Source organism: Anomaloglossus baeobatrachus, chromosome 5 (genome assembly GCF_048569485.1).
Source record: "Anomaloglossus baeobatrachus isolate aAnoBae1 chromosome 5, aAnoBae1.hap1, whole genome shotgun sequence".
Classification (NCBI taxonomy): domain Eukaryota; kingdom Metazoa; phylum Chordata; class Amphibia; order Anura; family Aromobatidae; genus Anomaloglossus; species Anomaloglossus baeobatrachus.
The window spans coordinates 366,691,125-366,717,315 of record NC_134357.1 but is presented as its reverse complement, the minus strand read 5'-3'; the positions used below and the strand labels follow the sequence as shown (position 1 = coordinate 366,717,315).

The following is a 26,191-nucleotide window of genomic DNA, read 5'->3' as shown; positions in this document are numbered from 1 at the left end:
GAACTTTCCTGACCTCCCTGACATCTGTTCTGCCTGACCTCCCTCACTTCTGTCCTTCCTGACCTCCCTTTCTTCCATCCCCTCAGTCTTGTCTTACCTTCCGTGCTTCCCTCCTGCTCCCTGTTTGTTGTCCTGTCCCTGCGCCCCCTCCTTCGGCTTGCTCTCCCAGTTACAGACTTCTGGCTTGTCCCTGACCCCGCCTCCTGTCTTGTACTTCACTCCCTCTCGGCTCTGACCCGGCTAGTATGATTACTCTTAGCAACCACTTAGTTACCTGGGACGCCGTGCACCTTGGCTCCCTATAGTGGTTGTTCTCATTACAGACTGCTCTGGTTCCCTCCTTCTTGTGGTTGATCTCGTCACACACGTACTGTGTGCTGACTTCCCCTAGTGGTGACATCACAGCTTCCTTCTAAGATGGTAACTATGCAGACCAATTTGATGCAGTGTGCGCTGGTGTATGGTCTCAGTGATATGTCATTGGGGAGGGAAAAAGGCTAATTGAGTGCCATTTAGCCATTTTCACTTAGGGGTGTAACCACTTTAGTTGCTAGCGGTTTAGACAGTAAAGAGGGCACACAAAATTTACACTCTTATGCAAGCTGTATACTGACTACTTTACATTGTATCAAAGTGTCATATCTTCAGTGTTGTCTCATGAAATAATAATAAAATATTTACAAAACTGTGAGGGTGTACTATCTTTATAATAGTGTGGTCATATTTGTTAGTTTTGTATTGGCTTATAAAGAATGCTCAGATTATTTTATTATTGCCTCATTTATAATAAAGTTTGTAGACAGATATTCCTTGCCAATTTTCCTGTTGCTCTGATTTGATTAGTGTTGATGCCTTAGGCCTCTTTCACACATCTTTTTTTGGCATCAGGCACAATCCGGCGAATTGCGGATAAAACTAATCCGGCATATGATGCCGCCGGATCCGTTTTTTTTCCTCATAGACTTGTTTTAGCGCCGAATTGTGCCACATGGCCATGTGTTTCATTCGGCGTGCGCCGGATCCAGGGAAATTTGTTTGTCCAGCTGCCGGAAACGACGCACAATGGAACGTTTTTTGGCAATGGCTAAAAAACAGCTGTACAATGGAAGCCAACGGATCTGTCGTAATGCGGTAAAACGCATTACAGCGACGGATCCAGTTTTTTAAACTGAGCATGCTCAGATGTGTAAATTCCTTTCTGGTTAAAAAATATCTCTCTCTCTCTTTGTCTGTCGGTCTCTGTCTGTTGGTTGGTCTCTCTCTGTCGATGTCGGTCTCTCTCTCTGTTGGTCTGTCGGTCTCCCCTCTCACCCCCTCTCTCATACTCACCGATCACCGACACGGCATGGCGCTGCACAGCTGTCACACTGCTCCCGCGGCTTCTCCTGCTTTGAAAATGCCGGCCGCTCATTATTCCATCTCGTATTCACTGCTTCCCCCGCCCACCGGCGCCTATGAATGGTTGCAGTCAGACGAGCCCCCACGCTGAATGACAGCTGTCTCACTGCAACCAATCACAGCCGCCGGTGGGTGGGTCTATATCTTGCAGTAAAATAAATAAATAATTTAAAAAAACGGCGTGCAGTCCCCCCCAATTTTGATACCAGTCAAGGTAAAGCCACTCAGCTGAGGGTTGGTATTTTCAGGATGGGGAGCCCCATGTTATGGGGAGCCCCCCACCCTCAAAATATCAGCCAGCAGCCACCCAGAAATGTCGCATCCATTAGATGCAATCGGGGTAATAAGGAGTTAATGGCAGCCCATAGATGCCACTAAGTCCTAGCTTAGTAATGGCAGGTGTCTATGAGACATCCCCCATCACTAAACTGTAGTGAAAGTAAATAAACACAAACACCGAAAAATCCTTTATTTGAAATAAAAGACAAAAAAACACCCTCTTTCACCACTTTATTAATCCCCAAATAGCCATCCAGGTCCTACGTAATCCACACGAGGTCCCATGTTGCTTTCAGCTCTGCTACATCGGAAGCTGTATAATAGCAGATCTGCCAAGCAGAGAGGTAATGCCCAATAGTCCAAGTAACGTAATCAATAATAATAGCAGGGACTAAAACATAACTTTTAATCTAACAATAGATAAAATCAGTACTAAAGTGCTTGTGCATAAATAGTGCAAAGAACAAAATGCCACATGGCAACATATAGGTTTGATCTCACCCAAGCTTTATCCATGGGCTGGACTGCACACTGGTCCCAGAATGAGAGGTCACAGGCTGGAAGAATAGGGTAGACAAGTGTGGTAAATAACCCCTGTCATGCCCCGTGGATGGACTTCCGCCTTGACAAGGGCAGCACCCAAATGAGATGTCTGCCGTAATCAATAATAATAGCAGGGACTAAAACATAACTTTTAAGTCGGAAGCTGACAGGAGCGTCCGTAGAGCACCGCCGTAGAGCGGTAGAGCAACTGATGTGAATCGCTCTGTCAGCGGTGACGTCACTCAGGTACCCGCGGCCACAGCAGCTGGATTCTTGGTACAAACTGCTACAACGGATCCGTTTTTTTAACGGATCCAACTCATCAGTTGTACCACAATCTGCGACAGATCCATTGCATCAGTCACAAACCGGAGTGTGCCTATTGGCAAAAACTGATGTGTGAAAGTAGCCTTAGATAACCAACCTCTGAGAATCTTATTTCCCATTTATTTTGTGTATGTGAGAGAACAGAATCTTGTGGTTTCCACCTTGTCTATTAGCTTATGATGTCATAGTGATCAAGTGACACTGATGGGTGGTCTTTAGTTCCACTGATGGGTGGGGAAGTTTCATATTTCTATTCACGCCCCTATTGTTCCTATTGCATAGTTCAGAGGGATCTTGTCCTTTGTCTGTGACCTTATTTTACCTGGTCACAAGTGCTAATAAAGTAGAATTATTTTACACCATACTAGGTTGTGTACTGTATTGATTTCCCGAGCGTTCGTAAAACAAATCTTATTAATTTGGCATTCAAGAGCCATAGAAGGAGTGTATTTCACACACAGTATGAGTTGCTGCTGTCTGTAGATTTCTGCAGGATCCATTCATCCTGAGCATGTATTCAGTTAGTGATCACATAAACAGAACCTAAGGGGCCATTAAAGGTTCTTCTTCTGATTAACATTGTTGTCACATTCAATGGTCACTTAGTGCCCATATCAGATCGAGCCCAGCAGAAATATAAAGTACATGACCACCCCTATCCATATGTCCCAGAGCATTATAAACTAATTGTTAGAACTATAGGCATCATACTCACATTATATCGGCTTTGCAGCTTTGCTGAGTAATCATCATCATCAGAGGTTGTCCGTGGTTGGTAAGTTCCTTGGGAGCAATGCTTACATTTCTTCTCTGCTGCAAAAACAATCCATAGTTCTTGTATTATTAATCCTGATCGTGCTGGTCCCAGACACTATTCTGCACTGGATGGTATATGGTTTACCTACCTGGAATTCTTGTGTACAGTTGAACAGTAATTTTCTCTTGTTTGGAGGAATTTGAAGGAGGCTGGACTGTATTTTCCACCTGTTAAATATAGTTATTGTCTGTCAAATGTCACATATAAGCTAATATAAAACATTTGATTACAATACTAGTTGATGGCAATTCTAGAGATAAAAGGCAAATGTCCTTTTGCATGTGTACACTTCTTGTAATACCAAGAAGAAAAAGTAGCAGAATTGTGGAAATCACAAAATGGATAGGCATGCTAATGATATGCAAATGATGAAAAGATGAAAACAAATGTTTTAAATATCTTGATTTACTCAGTATAGAGTATAAGCACCACATGGAGATATACAGTACAAGCAGTTACATGCTTTGGCATGCAATCACAGGTTATTAATGGTTATCTAAGGGAATGGTCTGCCATGCCGAATGCACTTCAGCACACAAATCATCAAGATCCAATGCCAACAGCTCCTTTAGTAATTGCCGACCAATGACATCCCAAAAATGAACGATGTGAGATAAGTCCGGAGACACTGCAAGGCCAAAGTAACACATTTAGGCCACAAACGTTGTCACAGTTGCACGAGCAACATGCAGCAAGGCATTGTCATGTTGAATAATGGCTCCTGAGACACTTGAGGTTTGGATACATTATGCCACCCCACTTCTTCATGGTACTGCCCATCATGGTCTCTAGACCAATCTTCAGCTATCATTGCATCTAAGACAAGAGTGGAACTCAGAATTCTCTTCCATTCTAGCCTCCATTGCCGTCTTTCTCAGCACCATGATAACCTGTGAGAGCAGTTGTTTGAGGTTAATGGAACACCTGTAGCTGAAGATCTGGCTCGTAGTCCACTATTGTGCAATAGTTTTCTGATGGATTGTGTAGGCACTGTTTAACACCTTAAGGCCCTGTCACACATAAAGATAAATCTGCGGCAGATCTGTGGTTGCAGTGAAATTGTGGACAATCAGTGTCAGGTTTGTGGCTGTGTAGAAATGAAACAATATGTCCATGATTTCACTGCAACCACAGATCTGCCAAAGATTTATCTCTGTGTGTGACGGGGCCTTTAGGCTTGGTATGTGATGTTTAATTTAACTTCCACCACATTCTTCTAATACGATGATCTGTTGTCATGAGGTTACCTAGCCTGAAAACTGAACTAGTGAGCTGAGGACCTAGAAGTCGATTTAGGAGCCATAGCCAGAAATTACTGCATGGAAGTTGTGTGTTTTCCCTTCCTTTAAACCCATGTCAGTTTATCTCACTTGTCCGTTCCCCTTTACTCCTTACTGTAGTTTGGAGTGCCTTGTACTATTGTGCTGTTTCTTTTACCCTGTCTGTCTAACCCTCACCATATCTTTAATCCCTTAATGACAGCGGGCAGTAATATTACATCCCTACGTTTATAGTGTTAATCCCCAACTGCTGCTGCGGGCTGTAGGTGGGGATCCGTGCACATGTCAGTTGTTTTGTACAGCTGACATGTGTGCCTCACAGGTATGAGTGGAATCACTATCCACCTGTACCTGTTACCCCCTTAAATAGCGCTGTCAAGATGTGACAGCGCCATTTTAACATCGATCGCGGTAGAAATTTACTCACCACCCAATACCGGAAGTCACGTGAGTGATCACGTGGATCTGGTGGTTGTCATGGTAGCACAGGGTCATGTGATGATTCTTGTAGCTCACATGACTCAGGTCCTTTAACCAGCAGCCGAGTACTGGAGGTTATGAGAGATGATCATTTCTCCCGATCTGAGTGGTGCTGCTCTAATCAGGAGAAATGATTGAGCGATCAGACTGCTGATCCATATAGTCCCCTAAAGGTACAAGTAAAAAAGAAAAAAGAAGTTTTAAAAAAAAAAGTTTTGAAAAATAAAAAAAAAAATAAAAAAGCATAAAAGCTCAAATCCTCCCTCCCTTCTGAGCCCCACAGTGTACCTAAACCACAGTTAATGTCTAATGTCTATGATTGGCATTCTTGTAGTGTATGGAGTGTGTGTTTACAAAAGCAAGAGCTGGGCACAATGTACAGGCAGTACAATGTTCTGGGCACTGCAAGGGCTTATTTGCAATTTTTAATTCTGCAACTTTCACTGCATTTGACTCCATGGGTGTTTTCCAGAGACAGAATTGTCACTACACTCATAGATGAATTCCCAGAGGGCTGTAATTTCCAAAATCTGGTCACTCAAGGGGGTTTCCGCTTTTCTGGAACTTAGTTTCTGTGAATGGAGTTTGAAAACTATTGTAGGAAAATCTGTGCTCCAAAAATCAAGTGGTGCTCCTTCCCTCCCAAGCCATGTTCTTCAGCCAAACAGTTCTGAATTGTTGCATGTGGGGTATTGCAACTTTCTGGAGAAATTGGGTAACACATTATGGGGCTTTTTTATTTACTTATTCCCCTTGTGAAAATTGGAAATCTGTGGTTAAAATAACATTTTAGTGGTAAAAATGCAATTATTTTTTCTTCACCGCCCAATATTATAAAATTTTGTGACATACCTGGGGTGTCAATATCCTTACTGCACCGCTAAATGAATTCATTGAGGATTGTGAAAAATTGGGTAACTTGTGCTGGATTTCTGCTATTCTAGCACCTCAGGAGCACTGCCAATGTGACATGGCACTCGCAAACTATTTCAACTAAATATGGACTTCAATATGGCGCTCCTTCCCATCTGAGTTTGCACTGTGCCTCAAAAGTAGTTTTAGACCTTGTATGGGGTATTGGCTTACTCAGGAGAAATTGTGTAACAAAATCTTTGGTGCATTTTCTCCTATTATCCTTTTTAAAAATTAAAACTTTGGGGCCAAAGCAACAACTAAGTGCAAAAAATTATTTTTTTTTTCACACTCCAATGTTATACAATTCAGTGAATCACCTAGGGGTTAAAATTGCCCACTACACTCTGAGATGAATTCCTTGAGAGGTGTAGTTTCTAGAATGGGTTCACTTGTGGGGGTTATGCTTCTTTGGAACGTCAGGGACTCTTCAAATATGACATGGCGATCGCAATCTATTTCAGCCAAAATGGCACTCCAAAATTCACGTAGCACTCCATCCCTTCCAAGCCCTGCCGTGTACCTAAACTGTAGTTTTCCAACATATATGTTGTATTGGTGTACTCTGGAGAAATTTTACAACACATTGTATAGTGCATTTCTGCTTTTACCCTTGTGAAAATACAAAATATGGGGCTAAAACAACATTTTGGTTTGAAAAATATGATCTTTTTAATTTTTGTGGATCAATGTTATCAAATTTTGTGAAATACCTGGGGGTTCCAGGTGCTCACTACACATTTAGTTACATTTCTTGAGGTGTCTAGTTTCCAAATAGAGTCGCTTTTGTTTTGTTTTTTTATGGTTTAGGTACATCAGGGGCGTTGCAAACGCGACATGGCATCCGCTATCCGTTCCAGGCAATTTTGTGTTCTAAAAGTCGAATGGCGCTCGTTCCCTTCCAAGCCTTGCGGAACGCCTAAACAGTAGTTTTCCACCACATATGAGGTATCTGTGTACTCAGGAGAAATTGCACAACTAATTGTATGGTTCATTTTCTCTTGTTTGCTTTGTGAAAATGCAAAATTTGAGGCTAAAGTAACATTTTTGTGGAAAAACGCAAAATTTTCATTTTTTTCCCTTCCACATTGCTTTAGTTCCTGTAAAGCACTTGACGGGTCAATAAAGTTTTTGAATGTGGCTTTAAGCACTTATAGGAAGTTCAATTTTTAGAATGGTGTCACTTTTGGGTATTTTTCTTTTACAGAGGCTCCTCAAAGCCACTTCAAATGTGTTGTGGTCAGTGAAAGAATGATTTTGTAAAATTTATTGGAAAAAAAATAGAAATTGCTGATAAACTTTAACCCTTCTAAAAAGATTTGCTTAAAACATGTTATTGATGTAAAGTAAGCATGTAGTAAATGTTATTTATTAACTATTTTGTGTGATATAACTTACTTTGGCATAAGAGCATAAAAATTCAAAGTTTGAAAATTGCTAAATTTTCAACATTTCCACCAAATTTCTGATATTTTCACAAAAAACACCCCCCAAAAATATTGTTGTTCCAGAGTTATTACCTTATAAAGTGACACTGGTCAGAATTATTATATTTGGCCTGGTGAACCCCTTCATCACAGGGGTTGATCTTTAATATAGGGGCCCCTTTTCTCTAGCCAGGCCAGTGAATTTATATGTATTACTTAACAGATTCCCTTTATAATATGGGAAATGTTGTTTTTCCTTCTGGTGCTAAGAATCTATTCTGCATGAATTACTTTTAAATGTACCAAGGATATTTCCAGTGTCGATGAATTATGAGTATTGTTCTTATTCACACAGCCTATCACAGCTCTTGGAAAATGATATTGCTCCTGTATTGTATGTCATAGTGGATTGTTTGCTGTGGAGGCTAGGTGCTATATTGGAACAATGACTGTAAGTAGCACGGCTTGTAATTTCTTTTCATGTAACTGTAACATAATTCCTGCACTTATTTTGGCATGAATCATCTTACACCAACAATTGTCATTGATACCGAGAACAGCCAGGGTAAATCAGCTACAAGAAGTGCCATCTTTATGTATATTTCACTGGTGTTTCTACAAATTCTGAATGTGTTGTGGTATGATGTAGAGTTCATGTAGTTGTACATGTACAGTAGTGTACCATATACTGTGGTATACAAGTGTATTTCAATAGATTAGAATATCTTCAAAAAGTTAATTTATTTCAGTAATTCAATACAAAATGGGAAACGCATATATTATATAGAGTCATTACACACAGAGTGATCTATTTCAAGTGTGTATTTCTGTTAATGTTGATGGTTATGGCGTGCAGCCAATGAAAACCCAAAAGTCATTATCTCAGAAAATTGGAATAAGTACCACAAAACACCTGCGAAGGCTTCCTAAGTGTTTAAAATGGTCCCTTAGTCTGGTTCTGTAGGCTACACAATCATGGGGAAGACTGCTGACTTGACAGATGTCCAGAAGGCAGTCAATGACACACTACACAAGGAGAGTATGCCACAAAAGAAGCTGTCTGTTCATATAGTGCTGTATCCAATCATATTAATAGAAATTTGAGTGGAAGGAAAAAGTGGGGCAGAAAAAGGTGCACAAGCAACCGGCATAACCGCAGCCTTGATAGAATTCTTAAGGAAAAACGCCATTCAAAAATTTGTAGAGATTCACAAAGAGTGCCCTGCTGCTGGAGTCAGTGCTTCAAGAGCAACCACACAAAAACATATCCAGTACATGGGCTACAACTGTCACATTCCTTGTGTCAAGCTACTCATGACCAATAGATAACGCCAGAAGCATCTTACCTGGGCCAATGAGAAAAAGACAAAGGACGTAGGAGGAGGGACCCAGCACCGATTTAAAAGTTATAAAGATACAAAAGTTTTATGATATACGCCAAAAGATGGTTAATTCGGGTGAGCTGAAAGTTTTTTTCTATTCTACATACAACGAGAAAAAGAACTGGACTGTTGCTCAGTCGTCCAAGGTGTTGTTTTCAGATGAAAGTAAGTTTTGCATTTTATTTGAAAATCAAGGTCCCAGATTCTGGAGAAAGAGTGGAGAGGCCACAATCCAAGCTGCTTGAGGTCTAGAGTGAAGTTTCCACAATCAGTGATGGTTTGGGGAGCCATGTCATCTGCTGGTGTAGCTCCACTGTGTTTTATCAAGACCAAAGTCAATGCAGCCATCTACCAGGAAATTTTAGAGCACTTTATGCTTCCCTCTGCCGACAAGCTTTTTGAAGATGGAAATTTCATTTTCCAGCAGGAATTGGCACCTGTTCACACTGCCAAAAGTACCAATACCTGGTTTAATAACCACAGTATTACTGTGCTTGATTGGCAGCAAACTCACATGACCTAAACCCCATAAAGAATCTATGGTATATTGTCAAGAGGAAAATGAGAGACACCAGACCCAACAATGCAGACGAGCTGAAGGCTGCTATCAAAGCAACCTGGGCTTCCATAACTCCTCAGCAGTGCCATTGGCTGATCGCCTTCATGCCACGACGCATTGATGCAGTAATTCATGGAAAAGGAGCCCCGACCAAGTATTGAGTGCATTTACAGTACAGACTTTAACGTAGGCCAACATTTCTGAGTTTTTAAACTCATTTTTTCAGTTGGTCTTATATAATATTCTAATTTGCTGAGATACTGACTTTTGGGTTTTCATTGGCTGTAAGCCATAATCATCAACATTCAAAGAAATAAACACTTGAAATAGATCCCACTGTGTGTAATGACTCTATATAATATATGCGTTTCCCAGTTTGTATTGAATTACTGAAATAAGTTAACTTTTTGAGGATATTCTAATTTATTGAGATGCACTTGTATATGGCATCCCCCAGCATTTACTAGTGTAGGATATAATAGGCTCAGGAAAGTACACTCCAGTGAGCTATGCGTTATATTTCCTCATGCCAAGGGGCTCTCTACCAGCACAATGAGGGTCCATACATCGCTACTGCAGCTCATTCACATTTAGCCCTTTAATGGCAAGGGAATTTTTCATTTTTGCAGTTTTCTTTTTTTCTTTGCCTTCTTCCAAGGGCCATAATTTTTTTTATACTTTCAGTCGACATAGCCGTATGGCAGCTTGAATTTTTTGCAGGACAAATGGTAGTTTTTAATGGCATCGTTCATTTTACCACATTATGTACTGAAAAACAGGAAAAAAATCCAAGTGGAATAAAATGGTGAAAAAATACAATTCCATCATTGTTTTTTGGATGTTGCTTTCACAGCGTTCGGTGTGTGGGGGGACAAAATGACCTCAAAACATTATTTTCCAGGTGAGTTTGATTACAACGCGTTTTTAGCCCTTCCAGTCAATAGATTTGACTTAAAAAACGCATTGGGCAAAGTGTGGTAAAAATGTGGCAAAAACACATGCGTTTTTTGATTCGTTTTGCCGCGAGTGCAGTTTTTGTGCATTTTTTTGCAGCCAAAAACACTGCATCTTTGTGGTTAGCAAAGATGCACTGTGTAAACATAGCCTTAAGCGGGCTTTACGTGCAACAACATCGCTAACGAGATGTTGTTGGGGTCACGGAATTGGTGACACACATCCGGCCTCATTAGCGACGTCATTGCGTGTGAAATGCACGATCGACCGTTAACGATCAAAATTATTCACCTAATTGTTGATCGTTGTCCGGTCGTTCTAATCCCGATTATCGTTGCAGGAAACAGGTTGTTCGTCGTTCCTGCGGCAGCACACATTGCTACGTGTGACACCGCAGGAATGAGGAACATCACTGTACCTGCGGCCGCCTGCAATGAGGAAGCAAGGAGGTGGGCGGGATAAACGGCCCGCTCATCTCCGCCCCTCCGCTTCTATTGGGCGGCCGCTTAGTGACACCGCGGTGACGCCGAACGAACCGCCCTCTTAGAAAGGAGCGACGTCGCTAGGCAGGTAAGTATAGTGTGACAGGTGTAAGCGATGTTGTGCGCCATGGGCAGTGATTTGCTCGTGACGGACAACCGACGGCGACGGGTGCTTTCACCAACGACATCGATAGCGATGTCGCTGTGTGTAAAGCCCGCTTTAAGGTGCTTTCAAACTGCAATGTTCCCCACGTTCAGTTTTCTCATAGCGGTTTACTTCCTAACCCCCAGAAAAACAGGATTTGAACATACGCTGATAGGGTCATTAACTATAACGGTGCAGACGGAGTAAGTCTACTAGAGGCTGACATCTGAACACAGTAGACTGCATCTGGGTGTCCGCCTCAACTACGCATATACGTTCGCTGAAAATGGTACACAACAAAGCATCATTATATATTTAATATAGGTCACTCTCCAGCCTTGTTTGAGAATAACAGGAAACCACTATAATACTGTACTGTGAAAACCCGAGAAAAAAATTGTGGTACAATTCCAATTTTATTAAAACATAATTTTTATTGATAATTCATTAAAATATAGCAAGGAGTCCTCAGGGGGTTAACAGAGCTGTATGCAAATTAGTTCACATTAATGCAGTCAATATTCAGTGCAATCAGTGCAGAGTGATATAAAAGGTCATGCAAAAAAATTGTACACAGTGTATACACAGTTCAACAAGTATATAAGCATTAATCAGTTACAGTACGCTAAATAGCTATATACACTAATTAAAACATATATTAGGAGATGAGGGCAAGATGTGACATAAAATATTGCATCGAATGCAGACTACACCCTAATAATCAATATAGGGATAAGAGGACCAAGGGAATAGTAGTCAACGGTCATACAAAAGACCAATTCATTATAAATGACAAGAATCACTACTTTTTTGCAAAAATATAACAAATATTTATTGGGTATAATAAATAGCAAAAAAGTGACATAAGACAGTGAAGAACAACATTACACAAGGATCAGGCTCAACAAGGAGATGTCACTGACACACAAAAACCAGGAGTCCACCACTCATCAGGGGAGCAGTATCACAAAAATAGTGAGTGGGGCATGGTCTAATAAGCCTCCGGACAGTAGATTCACAATAACCCTAATGTCCCATAATGTGCACACCTATTATAGTAGGCACCAAAGGGGACAACATAAATAAGGAATCCGATGCCCGGAGGGTCAGACCATGTACCACATGTTAATCATAACACAGGCGAGTACCGATCAGAATATATGAAATTTACATTAAGTAGTCCCTGTCCCTGCGTGATTCTTGTCATTTATAATGAATTGGTCTTTTGTATGACCGTTGACTACTATTCCCTTGGTCCTCTTATCCCTATATTGATTATTAGGGTGTAGTCTGCATTCGATGCAATATTTTATGTCACATCTTGCCCTCATCTCCTAATATATGTCTCTTCTCTGTGTCTTTCACAGCAGCTTCTAGTGGGCAGATGGACTTAGGGGCACGTGAACTTGCATGGCTCCAAAAAATTGATCAGGGTTTCAAGGAGAGTGCTGTCGCTGGTTTTAATTCAGACACTGAGGCAACTATTTCAGTGACGAGCAAATTAAAATCTCTATTGAATCAAAAGACGAGGGTCTGGTGGAACAAGACCTTTATGGAGCGCTATGTGGAGAAAGGTTTGATCCCTCGGGGATTGCGTATTCAACTTTGCCCCTCCTTTGAGGTTGAGGAGGCAACCTTTAAAGAAAGATGGGAAGCAGCCTCTAATGTATGCTCTGTGACATACATGAATTTGCTGATTGAGCATAATATGAATACTCTTAGTAAACTGGAGACTGAGATTAATCTAATTTATGAGAAACTCACTCTGGCGCTATCTAGTGAGGGACTCTCCTCGTTGAATGAGGATTTGGAGAGAGATTTCGCCAAGTGGGAAAAAGAGATAATTGAAGTCAAGACGAAAAAGTATCAGAGAGATGCATCTGATTATAGCAATGGTTATGTATACAGGTGGAGACATAATCGTCCATCCAAGAAACAAGGCACACGCTCTCGTTCCGGCTCTTTTTCTTCAATTTCCTCAACAGAAGATATGCAGCCTGTGGGAAACAAGGCTAATAAATTCCTTGAAAGATTCCACTTACCAATAAGAACGGAAAATCGGGGGGGAAGAGGCCCCAATCAGAAACGGAAATTGACCCCTCCACAATAACTTGATAAGAAAAGTAAAAACGATCTTCAGGTGATCAATTTATCTAATATTTCTTTGAGTAAAGATCAGGTGGAGGTTCTTAAGTTGGGGCTTACTTTCTCTCCCGATTCTAATGTTGATTCTTTCACAGTGATCAAAGATCTTCACTTATTTTCGAGGAAGCTAGTTCTCCACAAGCTGCACTCTCGAGGCAATGCTGATTCCCAACAGTTTACATCTAGAGAATTGGAGGCAATTGCCACTTTGGAGGAATTGGAGGAGGAGTCTATGGGTACCCCCACAGGTAAATTTCCACCTAAGGTGTATCCTAAATCAACCACGTTCCCTCCTATTGCCCTTTGCCCGCAGGTAGAGATTTTTAACAAACTAGTGATGGAAGATTTGAAAAAACTTGATAGATCAAGCCACCATCACAACCTCTCCATAAAACAGAGAAACGCCTTGAGCGAATTGAGATCTATGGAGGGGATTGTAATCAAACCTGCGGACAAAGGCGGGAACGTGGTCATCTGGCCAGTCCAGATGTACGAGCGTGAAGCCTTTAAACAGCTGAGAGATCAGGAGGCATATACCCCATTGTCTTACAACCCCACTGGTGAATTTATGGCTGAATTGGTTGGTGTTCTGGACATGGCTCTGTCCCGGGGAATCATTACTAAGAAAGTTTATGAGGGTCTCCATATCAAATTTCCAGTTACTCCAACTTTTTATCTGCTGCCCAAGATACATAAGAACCCCCGTTGTCCCCCAGGGCGTCCCATTGTCTCTGGCATAGGAGGGCTATGCGACCCAATTTGTAAATTTATAGAATACTATCTGCATCCATTGGTTGAAACGCTCCCCTCCTATGTCAGAGATACGTCAGACGTCCTGAGGCGGATTGACGGATTGTATCTGGACCATGGCTCTATCTTGGTGGCAGCAGATGTGGAGTCCCTCTATTCCTGTATCCAGCATAAGGATGGGCTGCTGGCGGCCAAGTTCTTTCTATGAATGAGCCGCTGGGAGACATCTATGCAGGATTTGGTCCTCGAACTCCTGGAGTTCATCCTGACACGGAATTTTTTTCTTTTCAAGGATCGGTTCTTCCTCCAGAAGCGTGGCACTGCAATGGGCGCGGCGTGCGCGCCGTCGTACGCAAATCTCTTTCTCGGCTTTTGGGAGAGGGAGATTTTCGGCGACGGCGCCTGCGCCGCTTCCCATTTGCAGTGCTGGTTAAGATACATCGATGACGTGCTCATTATCTGGGGGGGAACCGACCTTGAATTATCATCTTTTATTTCTGTTTTAAATTCCAATGATCGCAATGTCAGGATGACCTTCAGGAGTGATTCGGAGACCATGGACTTTTTGGATATTAACATCTTTATTCAACCTGACAGACGTTTTCCGGAAGGAGACGTCAGTGAACAGTCTGCTACATGCATCATCCTCCCACCTTCCCTCAACCATCAGGGCAATCCCTGTGGGACAGTTTTTAAGGATTAGGAGGATATGCTCTTCCAATCAGTCCTTTGATACACAGGCCGGGGATCTGTCCCAGCGGTTCAGGAATAGAGGATACAGTGCACGGAGTATAAAACGAGCTCACTCCAGGGCCAGAGCCACTTCCAGACACCAACTTTTATCTGTACCCAATAAAACGGAGCCTGGTACTGGACCAATACGGTTCATATCCACTTTTAATAACCAGTGGGGTGAGATAAGACGCATTCTTGACAAACATTGGCCTGTTCTAAAAACGGAACCTTCATTGGCGAGGGCTCTCTCTGATCATCCCCTCATGACGGCAAGGAGGGGTAAGAATTTGCGAGACATCTTGGTGCACAGCCACTATGTGCATCGAGATGTCCTTCCTTTTAACATTGGGAAACCAAGATGGGGTTGTTTTCCCTGTGGTTCGTGTGTTGCTTGTAAGAACATTGATAGGGCCTCCTCGTTTTCATCAGTGGATGGGACAAGAGAGTTCACAATCAGACATTACATCTCTTGCAACACAGATCATATAATCTACCTGGCAAAATGCGGATGTAATCTGCTGTATGTCGGTTTGACAACTCGACAATTTCGTGTGCGTACACGCGAACATGTCAGAGACATTATAGCGGCAAGGGATGTTGAGGATTTGAGCTCTCTCCGTACCATCCCTCGACATTATAAGATGCATCATGACTGCAATCCTGCATCTTTTAGAGTGAAGGCTATTGACAAGTTACATCTTGGTTCAAGGGGCGGCAATTACCAGCAGGCATTGTCGCGTCTTGAATGCAGATGGATTGTCATTTTAGGCACCATGACACCTGGGGGACTCAATGAGAAGTTGTCCTTCGTTCCCTTTCTATGAGGTCTTGCTCCGCCGTTTGTGTTTTCCACCCGACTCAGCTCTGTCTGATTCATGTAATTTGTGATGTTTTAGTCACTTGCCTCAGTGTCCTGGTTTTAAAACCCTTTTTTACTAATGTTGGTGTTTTGTCTATTGTTTTGGTCTGTCCCTTTCTACAGGCTCTATTTGCTGCGTTTTGAACTTCTACCGTCTCATAATTATCTGCCAATGAAATATTGGTACATCTACTATCATAAGAGATACTTTTGGCTGCATCGAATATATTTACATCTATGGACCCATGTCATAGGCTGATGATACATCTTGTCTCCAACTAATTTATGGTGTGAAGATTGAAATGAGGGAGACGAAGATGGCAAAAAGGAAAAGGGCATTGAAGAGGGAATTGTGCATGTTCCCATATATATTGTTGCATAGAATGGATATATGCACTTGGAGTTTATCCATATCATCATGCAGAGTATATGGTCGCACTTAATTAATCAGGGTAGTTACCCATTGGACATCTGCATGGATATTCTAAACGATCTCTATGTCTTCTTTCGACCACTGATTATTATTATACACACCGGTTCTCACTGAGTTTATATCTGTCTCTGTGCAGGTTTATAACTGTAACCGTTACTATCAGTGGACGTCATGATCTGCTCTTTGTGCTTATGCTTTGTTTGGGGTAATGTAAAATGGGACGGTTCCCTTACATACAGTTCTCTCATTTCCAAATATTGGGCTGTATGAATGTATATATATTCTTTCTCCACTTCTATTTTGCCCTCTTTCTTGCCCACTCTTCTAATGGCCGCGGCTGTGGAGCGCGTGCGCGCTGTGACTCCGGGCATGTTCGCGTCAGCCGGCTTCCGTACGGAGTGACGCGTGCGCTCTGTGTGACGACACAGGAAGTGCCCGCGTCAGTTCCGGGAATGCCCTATGACGCGGCCCACTGCCGGAGTCCCACCCCGCACGCGACCAATCGCTGCCCGGCCAGGCAAGGAAGCGGTCTATTTAAACGCAGTTACACTATGCGGCAGTACACCACGGCCCCCCGAAGAAGACATCGAAACGTGCGCGTCGGGGCACGTTTTACTCGGGTTCCACTTCCATCATTATGGGTGAGTGCAGTACAGGGACTACTTAATGTAAATTTCATATATTCTGATCGGTACTCGCCTGTGTTATGATTAACATGTGGTACATGGTCTGACCCTCCGGGCATCGGATTCCTTATTTATGTTGTCCCCTTTGGTGCCTACTATAATAGGTGTGCACATTCTGGGACATTAGGGTTATTGTGAATCTACTGTCCGGAGGCTTATTAGACCATGCCCCACTCACTATTTTTGTGATACTGCTCCCCTGATGAGTGGTGGACTCCTGGTTTTTGTGTGTCAGTGACATCTCCTTGTTGAGCCTGATCCTTGTGTAATGTTGTTCTTCACTGTCTTATGTCACTTTTTTGCTATTTATTATACCCAATAAATATTTGTTATATTTTTGCAAAAAAGTAGTGATTCTTGTCATTTATAATGAATTGGTCTTTTGTATGACCGTTGACTACTAATTAAAACATGCATGACCTAGTTCACTTCTGCCCATGTATTCAGGTGCTTGACCACCAATTCTACACTAAGTACATTTTAGTACCCAGGAAAGAGCCCTATATTCACAGCCCGTAACGTACATCTAATTATTTGCTGTGAGCGAGGCTCAGTCACAGTTATTATAGTTAATGTGGTACAGTACTAACCAATCTTGCAACCAGCTCCGGACACCCCGCCAATCCCTACGCGCATTTCACCTCTTCTTCAGGGGACGTATGAAGAAGATACGTCTAATTAATCGATTAATGCTTATATACTTGTTGAACTGTGTATACACTGTGTACAATTTTTTTGCATGATCTTTTATACCACTCTGCACTGATTGCACTGAATATTGACTGCATTAATGTAAACTAATTCGCATACAGCTCTGTTAACCCCCTGAGGACTCCTTGCTATATTTTAATGAATTATCAATAAAAATTATGTTTTAATAAAATTGGAATTGTACCACAATTTTTTTCTTGGGTTTTCAAAGCACCATTATAGTCAATGGCCCCTTTAACACATATGTCCAAATCCCTTTTTGTGGGGAGTTTGGACATAAGCCCCAATTTGACCACTCAATATAGGGAACAATTCAATGTGAAAGCACCATTATTCCTTCCAAATACCTTACAAAGGACCAAGGGGCATTCCTTACGTGTGGAGGAAAAGGCATTCCAGCAGCTAAATAGGAAAATATTCTTTAACGTTACAGCAGTCAGGCTGTGGAATGCCCTACCACAAGAGGTAGTAATGCCAGACACCACAACAGCTTTAAAAAATAGGTGGAAGCTTTTCTCATAACAAATGGCATTTTGGGTTAAAAATAATCTAGCGATACAGCATTTATAACTGCTGGAGAAAGACTGAACTTGATATACCCGTATCTTTTTTCATTCTATATAACTATGTAACAATGGTTGTATACTGTTTATGTGACTTTATGTTCATATGCAATGATAAAACTGTATCAATTACTGGAGCAGATCACTCACCGTTTCCTCAAGATTGGATCTTCTCCTGTCCAGAACATGCTGCCTCCTTCTCGCCTCCCAATGATAAGCTGACATAGTGTTTAGTGTCCTGTAACAGAAGATACTGCCTTACATCAAGAACGATCATGCATAAATAGCAGCTAATGTAATAATTAAAAAAACAAAAAAAAAACAAAAACTAAAATCCGAAAATGTTCAGATCTTCAACTCTTACAACCGGCGTGAGCATAATTACCTGAAGAGCTGAGTCTATAGGAGCTCATTAGAGAACAGTGTGATAGACATGAGTTTGCTGACTGGTGAATGTCACCCTACCCTCCCCTGCCACAGGCTGATCTCCTTGTAATTAACATCACAATGCAGTGTCCAAGCAACAGGACACAATGAGTAAGCTTCCCCAGGAGATAGCATGTGCTGCTGGAAAGGAATACAAACCAACACGCAAAGGAACTAACTTTTCCTAAAGCAAATAAAATATTTATTCTAATGTCTGTCTAGTGACTGTAAAATATGACAAATGCAGATATTGATGACTCTGGAGTATTAGATTGTAAGTTCTTGTGAACAGGGCTCACTCCTAGTACTTTTGTCAAGGGTGGGAATTCATTAAAATCAGCCTATGTAGCTAATATGAGACTTAAGGGGGCTTTACACGCTACAATATCGTTAATGTTTTATCCCCGGGGTCACGTCGTTAGTGACGCACGTCCGGCGTCCCCACGATCAGTGTTTGCAGCGTTTTGGATTCAGCGCGCTTCAGCTGCATCCAAAACGCTGCGTTGTACAGTACAAGCATAGTGGATGGAGTTCTAGAAATCCCGGACCCACTATGCTTGTTTTTTCCACAGCAAACACTAACCTGCGGTGCGGCTTTCCAAGAGAACATAGAGAGAAGAGAGAACACAGCAAGAGACCGGCACGCACTGAACCCTGATCGCGGGTAGTAGCAGCTGCAGTCTCCTGTGTACTCCTGCAGAGGAGACTCGCGGTCCTGCAGGTCAGGACTTGCTGCATCCAGGACGCAGTGAGTCCTGATCGTGGGCACATATCCTTAGTCTGATCAGAATGCTAAACTAAGAATGTCAAATTCAATTTTGTAATGTTTTCTTATCCGCAATAGATCAACATATGCTTTGTGGATGTCCGGTCTATGTCTTTTTCTATAGCTATACTGTATTATATGGTCTGGACCCTCACTTTTTTGTTTTACTTGTACCAGCACTCCTCCCATTTGAACAAGGTGTATTTAATTAGCAGGAGACTGCATGATGGGTTCCACTGATTTTTCTTCTCAGCTTGTAGACCGTGCACTGAGGCGGGTTCTTCAGATTATAGTGAAACCATGAACGAGGAAAATGGTCCAATACCAAGCTCGCCAAAAGAAAGAACTCTTTACTAAAGAACGTGAATAAACACATTTCCAATAACAAAAAAAAAAGATCTCAAATGGATTCACATACACCTAGTAAATTTTGACCAGGACCATGTGCTGCACAACACAAAAGGGCCAGATGTAGTCACTACATTACTATAATTTACCTAAGAGAACACCCACCTAGTGCAGTAGCCGAGAAATGTATCTAGTATAAAGGAGTAATCAAATGGATGTCACGGATGGCCTATTGGTGGTGCAGTACGGCAGTTCACAAACTTAACAAAAACTCTAAATACCCCTTTCTTCCCACCCCGTAGGTAATTAATCTAAGAAATGTTTGATATGGGATTGTGTACACTTTCCTGTTACATAGTTACATAGTTACTTAGGTTGAAAGAAGACCTAGGTCCATCTAGTTCAACCTTCTTCCACCAGTTCTACATTTTGTCCCTAAGTCACTTATAATCAACAATGTTGTGTACTGAGGAAATCATCCAGGCCTTTTTTAAAAGATGTTATAGTATCTGCCATTACTACCTCTTGTGGTAGGGCATTCCACAGTCTGACTGCTCTAACTGTAAAGAACCCTTTCCTATTTAGCTGTCGGAATCGCTTTTCTTCCACTCGCAGTGAGTGCCCCCTGGTCCTTAGTATTGTCTTTGGAAGAAATAAGTCATGTGCCAGTCCTTTATATTGACCACACATGTATTTATACATATAAATGAGATCTCCTCTGAGACGCCTCTTTTCTAAGCTAAACATATCTAACTTTTTCAACCTGTCATCATATGGGAAGCCTTGCATTCCTTGTAATAGTCTAGTTAGCCGTCTTTGAACTGTCTCTAACTTCTGAATGTCCTTTTTAAAATGTGGAGCCCAAAACTGGATCCCATATTCCAGATGTGGCCTTACAAGTGATTTATAGAGGGGTAATAATACGTTGGGATCGCGGGATCTAATCTCTCTTTTTATACACCCTAAAATCTTGTTTTCTTTAGCAGCTGCTGCTTGACATTGAGTGCTGCTGCTCAGCTTATTTGTAATAAGAATCGGCAATTCCTTCTCCTGTTCTGTAGTCCCGAGTTTACTTCCATTTAATGTATAAGTAGCTATAGGATTACTCCGTCCTAGGTGCATTACTTTACATTTATCAACATTAAATCTCATTTGCCAAGTATCTGCCCATTCTGACATCTTAGGGTACTTTCACACTTGCATTCAGCGGAGTCCGTCACTATGGAGAATAGCGCAGTCTGTTAACGCACTGCACTATTCTCCATAGACTTGTATGGATGACGCACTGTAACGCAAGTGTCAGCATTGCATCCGCTGGACGACGCAGCGTCGTTATTTTGATGCTGCGTCGGGCGGAAGGAACGCAGCATGTAACTTTTTTTGAGCAGCGGAATCCTTTGGATTTCACTGTGCATGCTCTCTCTGGCTCCCTCCACCCGTAACCAGGGTACACATCGGGTAACCAAGGAACCCTGGTTACGTGTGCCGGGAGCCTGACACTTCCCCGCTGGGCTCCGCCTCCTCCCGCACTCAGTATGTATACACACAAACACACACACACACAATCGTGCGCACACACACATACACACAATCGCGCGCGCACACACACACTCACCTGTCCCTCAGCGATGCAGTCCTCGCGGCACTGACGTCCTCAGCCATGGCCCCGCTCGGCTCCACCCACTTCGCACTCCGCCCCCAGCTCTCGCCCCCCGCACACATTGTCGGCGACCGAACGATCAGCTGATCACCCGGCGGCCGGCTTCTGTGAGTGATCAGCTGATCACCCGGCGGCCGGCTACTGTGAGTGATCGGCTGATCACCCGGCGGCCGGCTACTGTGAGTGATCGGCTGATCAACCGGCGGCCGGCTACTGTGAGTGATCGGCTGATCACCCGGCGGCCGGCTACTGTGAGTGATCAGCTGATAGTTCACAATAATAAGGAATAACGTTTGGAACACCATTCTAAGTCTGAACTGGGTGCAAAAACCTAAAAAAACATCACTATGGGGAGATAAGGTATGCACACCAGTGACTATGTAAGGGGAATACATGAAATAGCAGAAACTGCTGTGTGAACACTGACTTGAAAAATCCAATAGCCATATGTAAGAGTGAAAATGTGAAAAATGGAATCTGCATTACTGCCATGAACATATGAATCAAGAGAAATTTAGCTACTGAATTGATCAATGCAATAGAGCCCCAACACTACGCCAAAGTATTTCTCTACGTTGGGGTCCCTAGCTTGTGTGTGTCCTCTCATGCAGTTAAAAAACTTACCGTATATGGGAAGCTGAGACCCAGGCTATTTATGCGTATGATATGGATTGGCAATAGGTGTGGTTGGGGAGGGTTCACAAACGTTTGGAACACCATTCTAAGTCTGAACTGGGTGCAAAAACCTAAAAAAACATCACTTTTTTTAGGTTTTTGCACCCAGTTCAGACTTAGAATGGTGTTCCAAACGTTATTCCTTATTGTTAGTAGTTTTTCGTTTGTGAACCCTCCCCAACCACACCTATTGCCAATCCATATCATACGCATAAATAGCCTGGGTCTCAGCTTCCCATACACGGTAAGTTTTTTAACTGCATGAGAGGACACACACAAGCTAGGGACCCCAACGTAGAGAAATACTTTGGCGTAGTGTTGGGGCTCTATTGCATTGATCAATTCAGTAGCTAAATTTCTCTTGATTCATATGTTCATGGCAGTAATGCAGATTCCATTTTTCACATTTTCACTCTTACATATGGCTATTGGATTTTTCAAGTCAGTGTTCACACAGCAGTTTCTGCTATTTCATGTATTCCCCTTACATAGTCACTGGTGTGCATACCTTATCTCCCCATAGTGATGTTTTTTTAGGTTTTTGCACCCAGTTCAGACTTAGAATGGTGTTCCAAACGTTATTCCTTATTGTTAGTAGTTTTTCGTTTGTGAACCCTCCCCAACCACACCAATTGCCAATCCATATCATACGCATAAATAGCCTGGGTCTCAGCTTCCCATACACGGTAAGTTTTTTAACTGCATGAGAGGACACACACAAGCTAGGGACCCCAACGTAGAGAAATACTTTGGCGTAGTGTTGGGGCTCTATTGTATTGATCAATTCAGTAGCTAAATTTCTCTTGATTCATATGTTCATGGCAGTAATGCAGATTCCATTTTTCACATTTTCACTCTTACATATGGCTATTGGATTTTTCAAGTCAGTATTCACACAGCAGTTTCTGCTATTTCATGTATTCCCCTTACATAGTCACTGGTGTGCATACCTTATCTCCCCATAGATAGTTCACAATAGTCTGCCAACGGTAAAACTGTAAAAAAAAACAGAAAAAAACAAAACGGATTGCGTTGTTTTGCAGCATCCGTTGTGCCTCTATATGCAACACATCCATTGCATCCGTCACACAACACAAGGCAAAAGATACCGTTCAACGCAAGTGTGCACGTAGCCTTATCCAGATCTTTTTATAATATTGTACTATCAAGGTCAGTTTTTAATATCCTACATAGTTTGGTGTCATCAGTAAAGACTGACACTTTACTATCAATCCCATCCACAAGGTCATTAATAAAGAGATTAAAAAGAATCGGTTCTAGCAAAGATCCCTGCGGCACCCCACTGTGTGTTGACTATAGCCCATTTAGAGAATGTACAATTTATGACTACTCTTTGTTTCCTAGCTTTTAGCCAATTCCTTACTCAGTTGCATATAGGTTCCCTTAGTCCTTGCTTCTAGAGCTTTAGTATAAGGCTATTATGTGCTACAGTATCAAATGCGTTTGCAAAGTCCAAATAAATCAGTGTTAGGTTGACCTAACGGTCACAGCTGTTGCCAGCGATATCCGAATGCAGAGAGGGTACCAGTGTCCCCCCCCTCTGCTATTCCGTCTCAATGAAAACAAGCAGACGCTGTTATACACATAAGACTGGAGATGTGCGGCTCCAAATAGAAAGTGTATTATTTTGTTTACATTACAAGGTTATACAAAGTTGATTAGGGCGTAACTATGCAACATACATATTCATTAATCTACATTCATAAAGGTGTGGATTACATATTCCCAGCAAGAGAAATTAACATAATGACTTATACTCCCATAACAATCTATAACGTTCTTCTTTTTCCATAACAAGATGTTTTTCAGTCGTCTCTAAGTCAAAACATTCTGCGTCCTTGAGGTTGGTCTCATAGTTTATTACGTAAATAAGTCTGGTTTGGTCTTGCAAGGGAGAATGAATTTCTATTATTTTTCTAAGTCAGTGAAAAAGGTTAACTCTTTCCTCACATCAGCTGCATTACCAATATCCAGGTTTGTACTTACCCCCTCGTAGAACCCCAACAGGTTGGTTAGACACGACTTATCTTTCATGAATCTATGCTTTTTGTCCGTTATTATAATATTTTCTGCAATATATTTTTGCATGTCATCCCTTAAAATGCCCTCAAAAACTTTGCATAGTACTGATGTCAGGATTACTGGATGGTAGTTGCCTGGATCTATCCTCTTACCTTTCTTAAATATTGGTACCACATCAGCAATCCTCCAATCCTGAGGCACCAACCCTGTTACAAGCGAGTCTAAAAAGATGAGATACAGCGGTCTGTTGATTACGGAGCTCAATTCCCTCAATATTCGTGGATGAATGTCATCTGGCCCGGGGGATTTGTCAATGTTTAATTTACTCAGACGCAGGCGTACTTCTTCTTGTGTTAAATTAATTATATCGGGTGGTGAACTTTGATTTTTCACTTGTTGAATGATCCAGGGTACAGTCAGTTCCTTGGTGAACACTGATGAGAAGTGCCTGTTTAATATCTCAGTCTTTTGTTTGTCCTCTATAACTAACTTGTTATTATATTTTAAGGGGCTGATACTATCCTTTGTTTTCCTTTTGGCATTAATGTATTTATAAAAGATTTTGGGATTTATTTTAATGTTGTTGGCGATTTTTTGTTTCAGTAGCTAATTTTGCTAGCTTGATTTCTTTTTTACATTTCCTATTGATATCTCTATACTTCTGAAATGCTATTTCTGTATTCTCAGCCTTCAAGATTTTAAACGCCCTTTGTTTTTGTTTTATTATACTTTGTACTGTCTTATTTATCCAAAGTGGTTTCTTTTTATTCCTGTACATTTTATTACCAGAGGGTATACGTTTTTTTTTACAGAACTCTAGGAGTATATCCTTAAACTTAGTTCCCTGTAATCATTTTTAAGGACCTTCTACCTGCCTCTAACTTTGTCATTAGTACCAATGTGCACCACGACTGCTAGGATTTCCCCAGCCCCACCCAGCAATCTGTCTATCTGATCCATAATATGCCGAACCCAAGCACCCGGCAGACAACACACTGTTCGGCATTCACGGTCTCAGCGACAGATGACCCTGTCTGTCCGCTTAATTATACAGTCCCCTACCACCAACATCTGTCTGGGCTTTTCTGCCCTCCTATTTCCCTCCTTACTACAGCAGTCATTTTCCTGGTTGCTAGGTGCAACGTCCTGCTGTAGGGATCCTAGTTTTGGCCCTTCATTCCTAATATCAGCCAAACGGGCATATTTACTAGGTTGTGCCAGATCAGGACACTTTTTCCCCTACCTCTTCTTCTAACTGTTACCCAGCTACCTACCTCTGGGTCCTGACCTTCCCCATCTCCACCCTTCTCCATATCACTGGCCCCAAAAAAATTACAGGTCTGTGAGAGCCAGAATTCTTGCTGGTTGGTAGGTGATAAAATATTTATTACATGCAATAAAATGTAAATGAATTATTTAAAAATCATACAATGTGATTTTATGGATTCTGTCTGTCACAAAAAGTTAAAGTGTAGCTACGATACAAATTACAGACATCTCCATTTATTATAGGTGGCAAAACTTGCTTGATAACAGACACATGGCTGAAATCTATGTTTTAACCCCTACAGTGTGTTGTCCTCAGTTTACATGGCAAAAAGCTGCTGACAATTTCCCTTTAATGAACATAATTGGGTTTATATAGTACATATGCTGACATATTGTGTACAGATTTATTTGTCTGTGAAATGCAAAACAAAGAAAAGAACAAACAATGATTTTAATATTGTGTCAGGCACATTTTCATTCATGCTGTTAATCTAAGAATTTCAGTAATTTCTCCCCAGTAGTGTTGCCAAACAATAAACTAATCAGAAAAGATATGCCCAGTGTTTAACAAGGTGCTAATGAAGCCGGCAAACTGAATGTGCCAGTCGCCATTGTTAGAAGAACAACCTAGAGAATGTCAAATCTGTGATATCAGATTAGAGATTAGTCCTGTCTACTGGTACACAGTATCACTATGGCATCATTTAGCTTTCTTCTTAATGTTTTAGGCCACATTGTCTACATCTTAATTCCCCTCAGCAGAAAGAACTACTGTCCCTGTTATGTTATCTCCACTTCTGCAGGGTGTAAAGATGAACACAATCTTTAAGGGTACCTTCACACTTAGCGATGCAGCAGCGATCCGACCAGCGATCTGACCTGGTCAGGATTGCTGCTGCATCGCTACATGGTCGCTGGTGAGCTGTCAAACAGGCAGATCTCACCAGCGACCAGTGAACAGCCCCCAGCCAGCAGCGACGTGCAAGCGACGCTGCGCTTGCACGGAGCTGCCGTCTGGAAGCTGCGGAGACTGGTAACTAAGGTAAACATCGGGTATGGTTACCCGATGTTTACATTAGTTACCAGCGCACAGCTGTGTGTGCAGGGAGCAGGGAGCCGCGCACACTGAGCGCTGGC

General features: G+C 41.9%; 1 protein-coding gene across 2 annotated transcripts in view; it reads right to left on the bottom strand.

Annotated features, from left to right (window-relative positions):
- CCDC200 (coiled-coil domain containing 200) overlaps window positions 1–26,191 on the bottom strand; it is a 50,891-nt gene that overhangs the window by 6,862 nt on the left and 17,838 nt on the right. Inside the window, exons 1-4 of one of the 2 annotated variants that reach the window (XM_075347598.1) lie at window positions 18,253–18,329; window positions 18,018–18,105; window positions 3,453–3,531; window positions 3,263–3,360 (exon numbers count right to left, since the gene is read on the bottom strand). In XM_075347598.1, the coding sequence (XP_075203713.1) occupies window positions 3,263–3,360; window positions 3,453–3,531; window positions 18,018–18,092 (252 nt within the window). In that variant the 5' untranslated portion in view covers window positions 18,093–18,105; window positions 18,253–18,329. Of the gene's footprint in view, window positions 1–3,262; window positions 3,361–3,452; window positions 3,532–18,017; window positions 18,106–18,252; window positions 18,330–26,191 lie in introns of those variants that run through there. The other variant, XM_075347597.1, reaches the window with a different exon arrangement.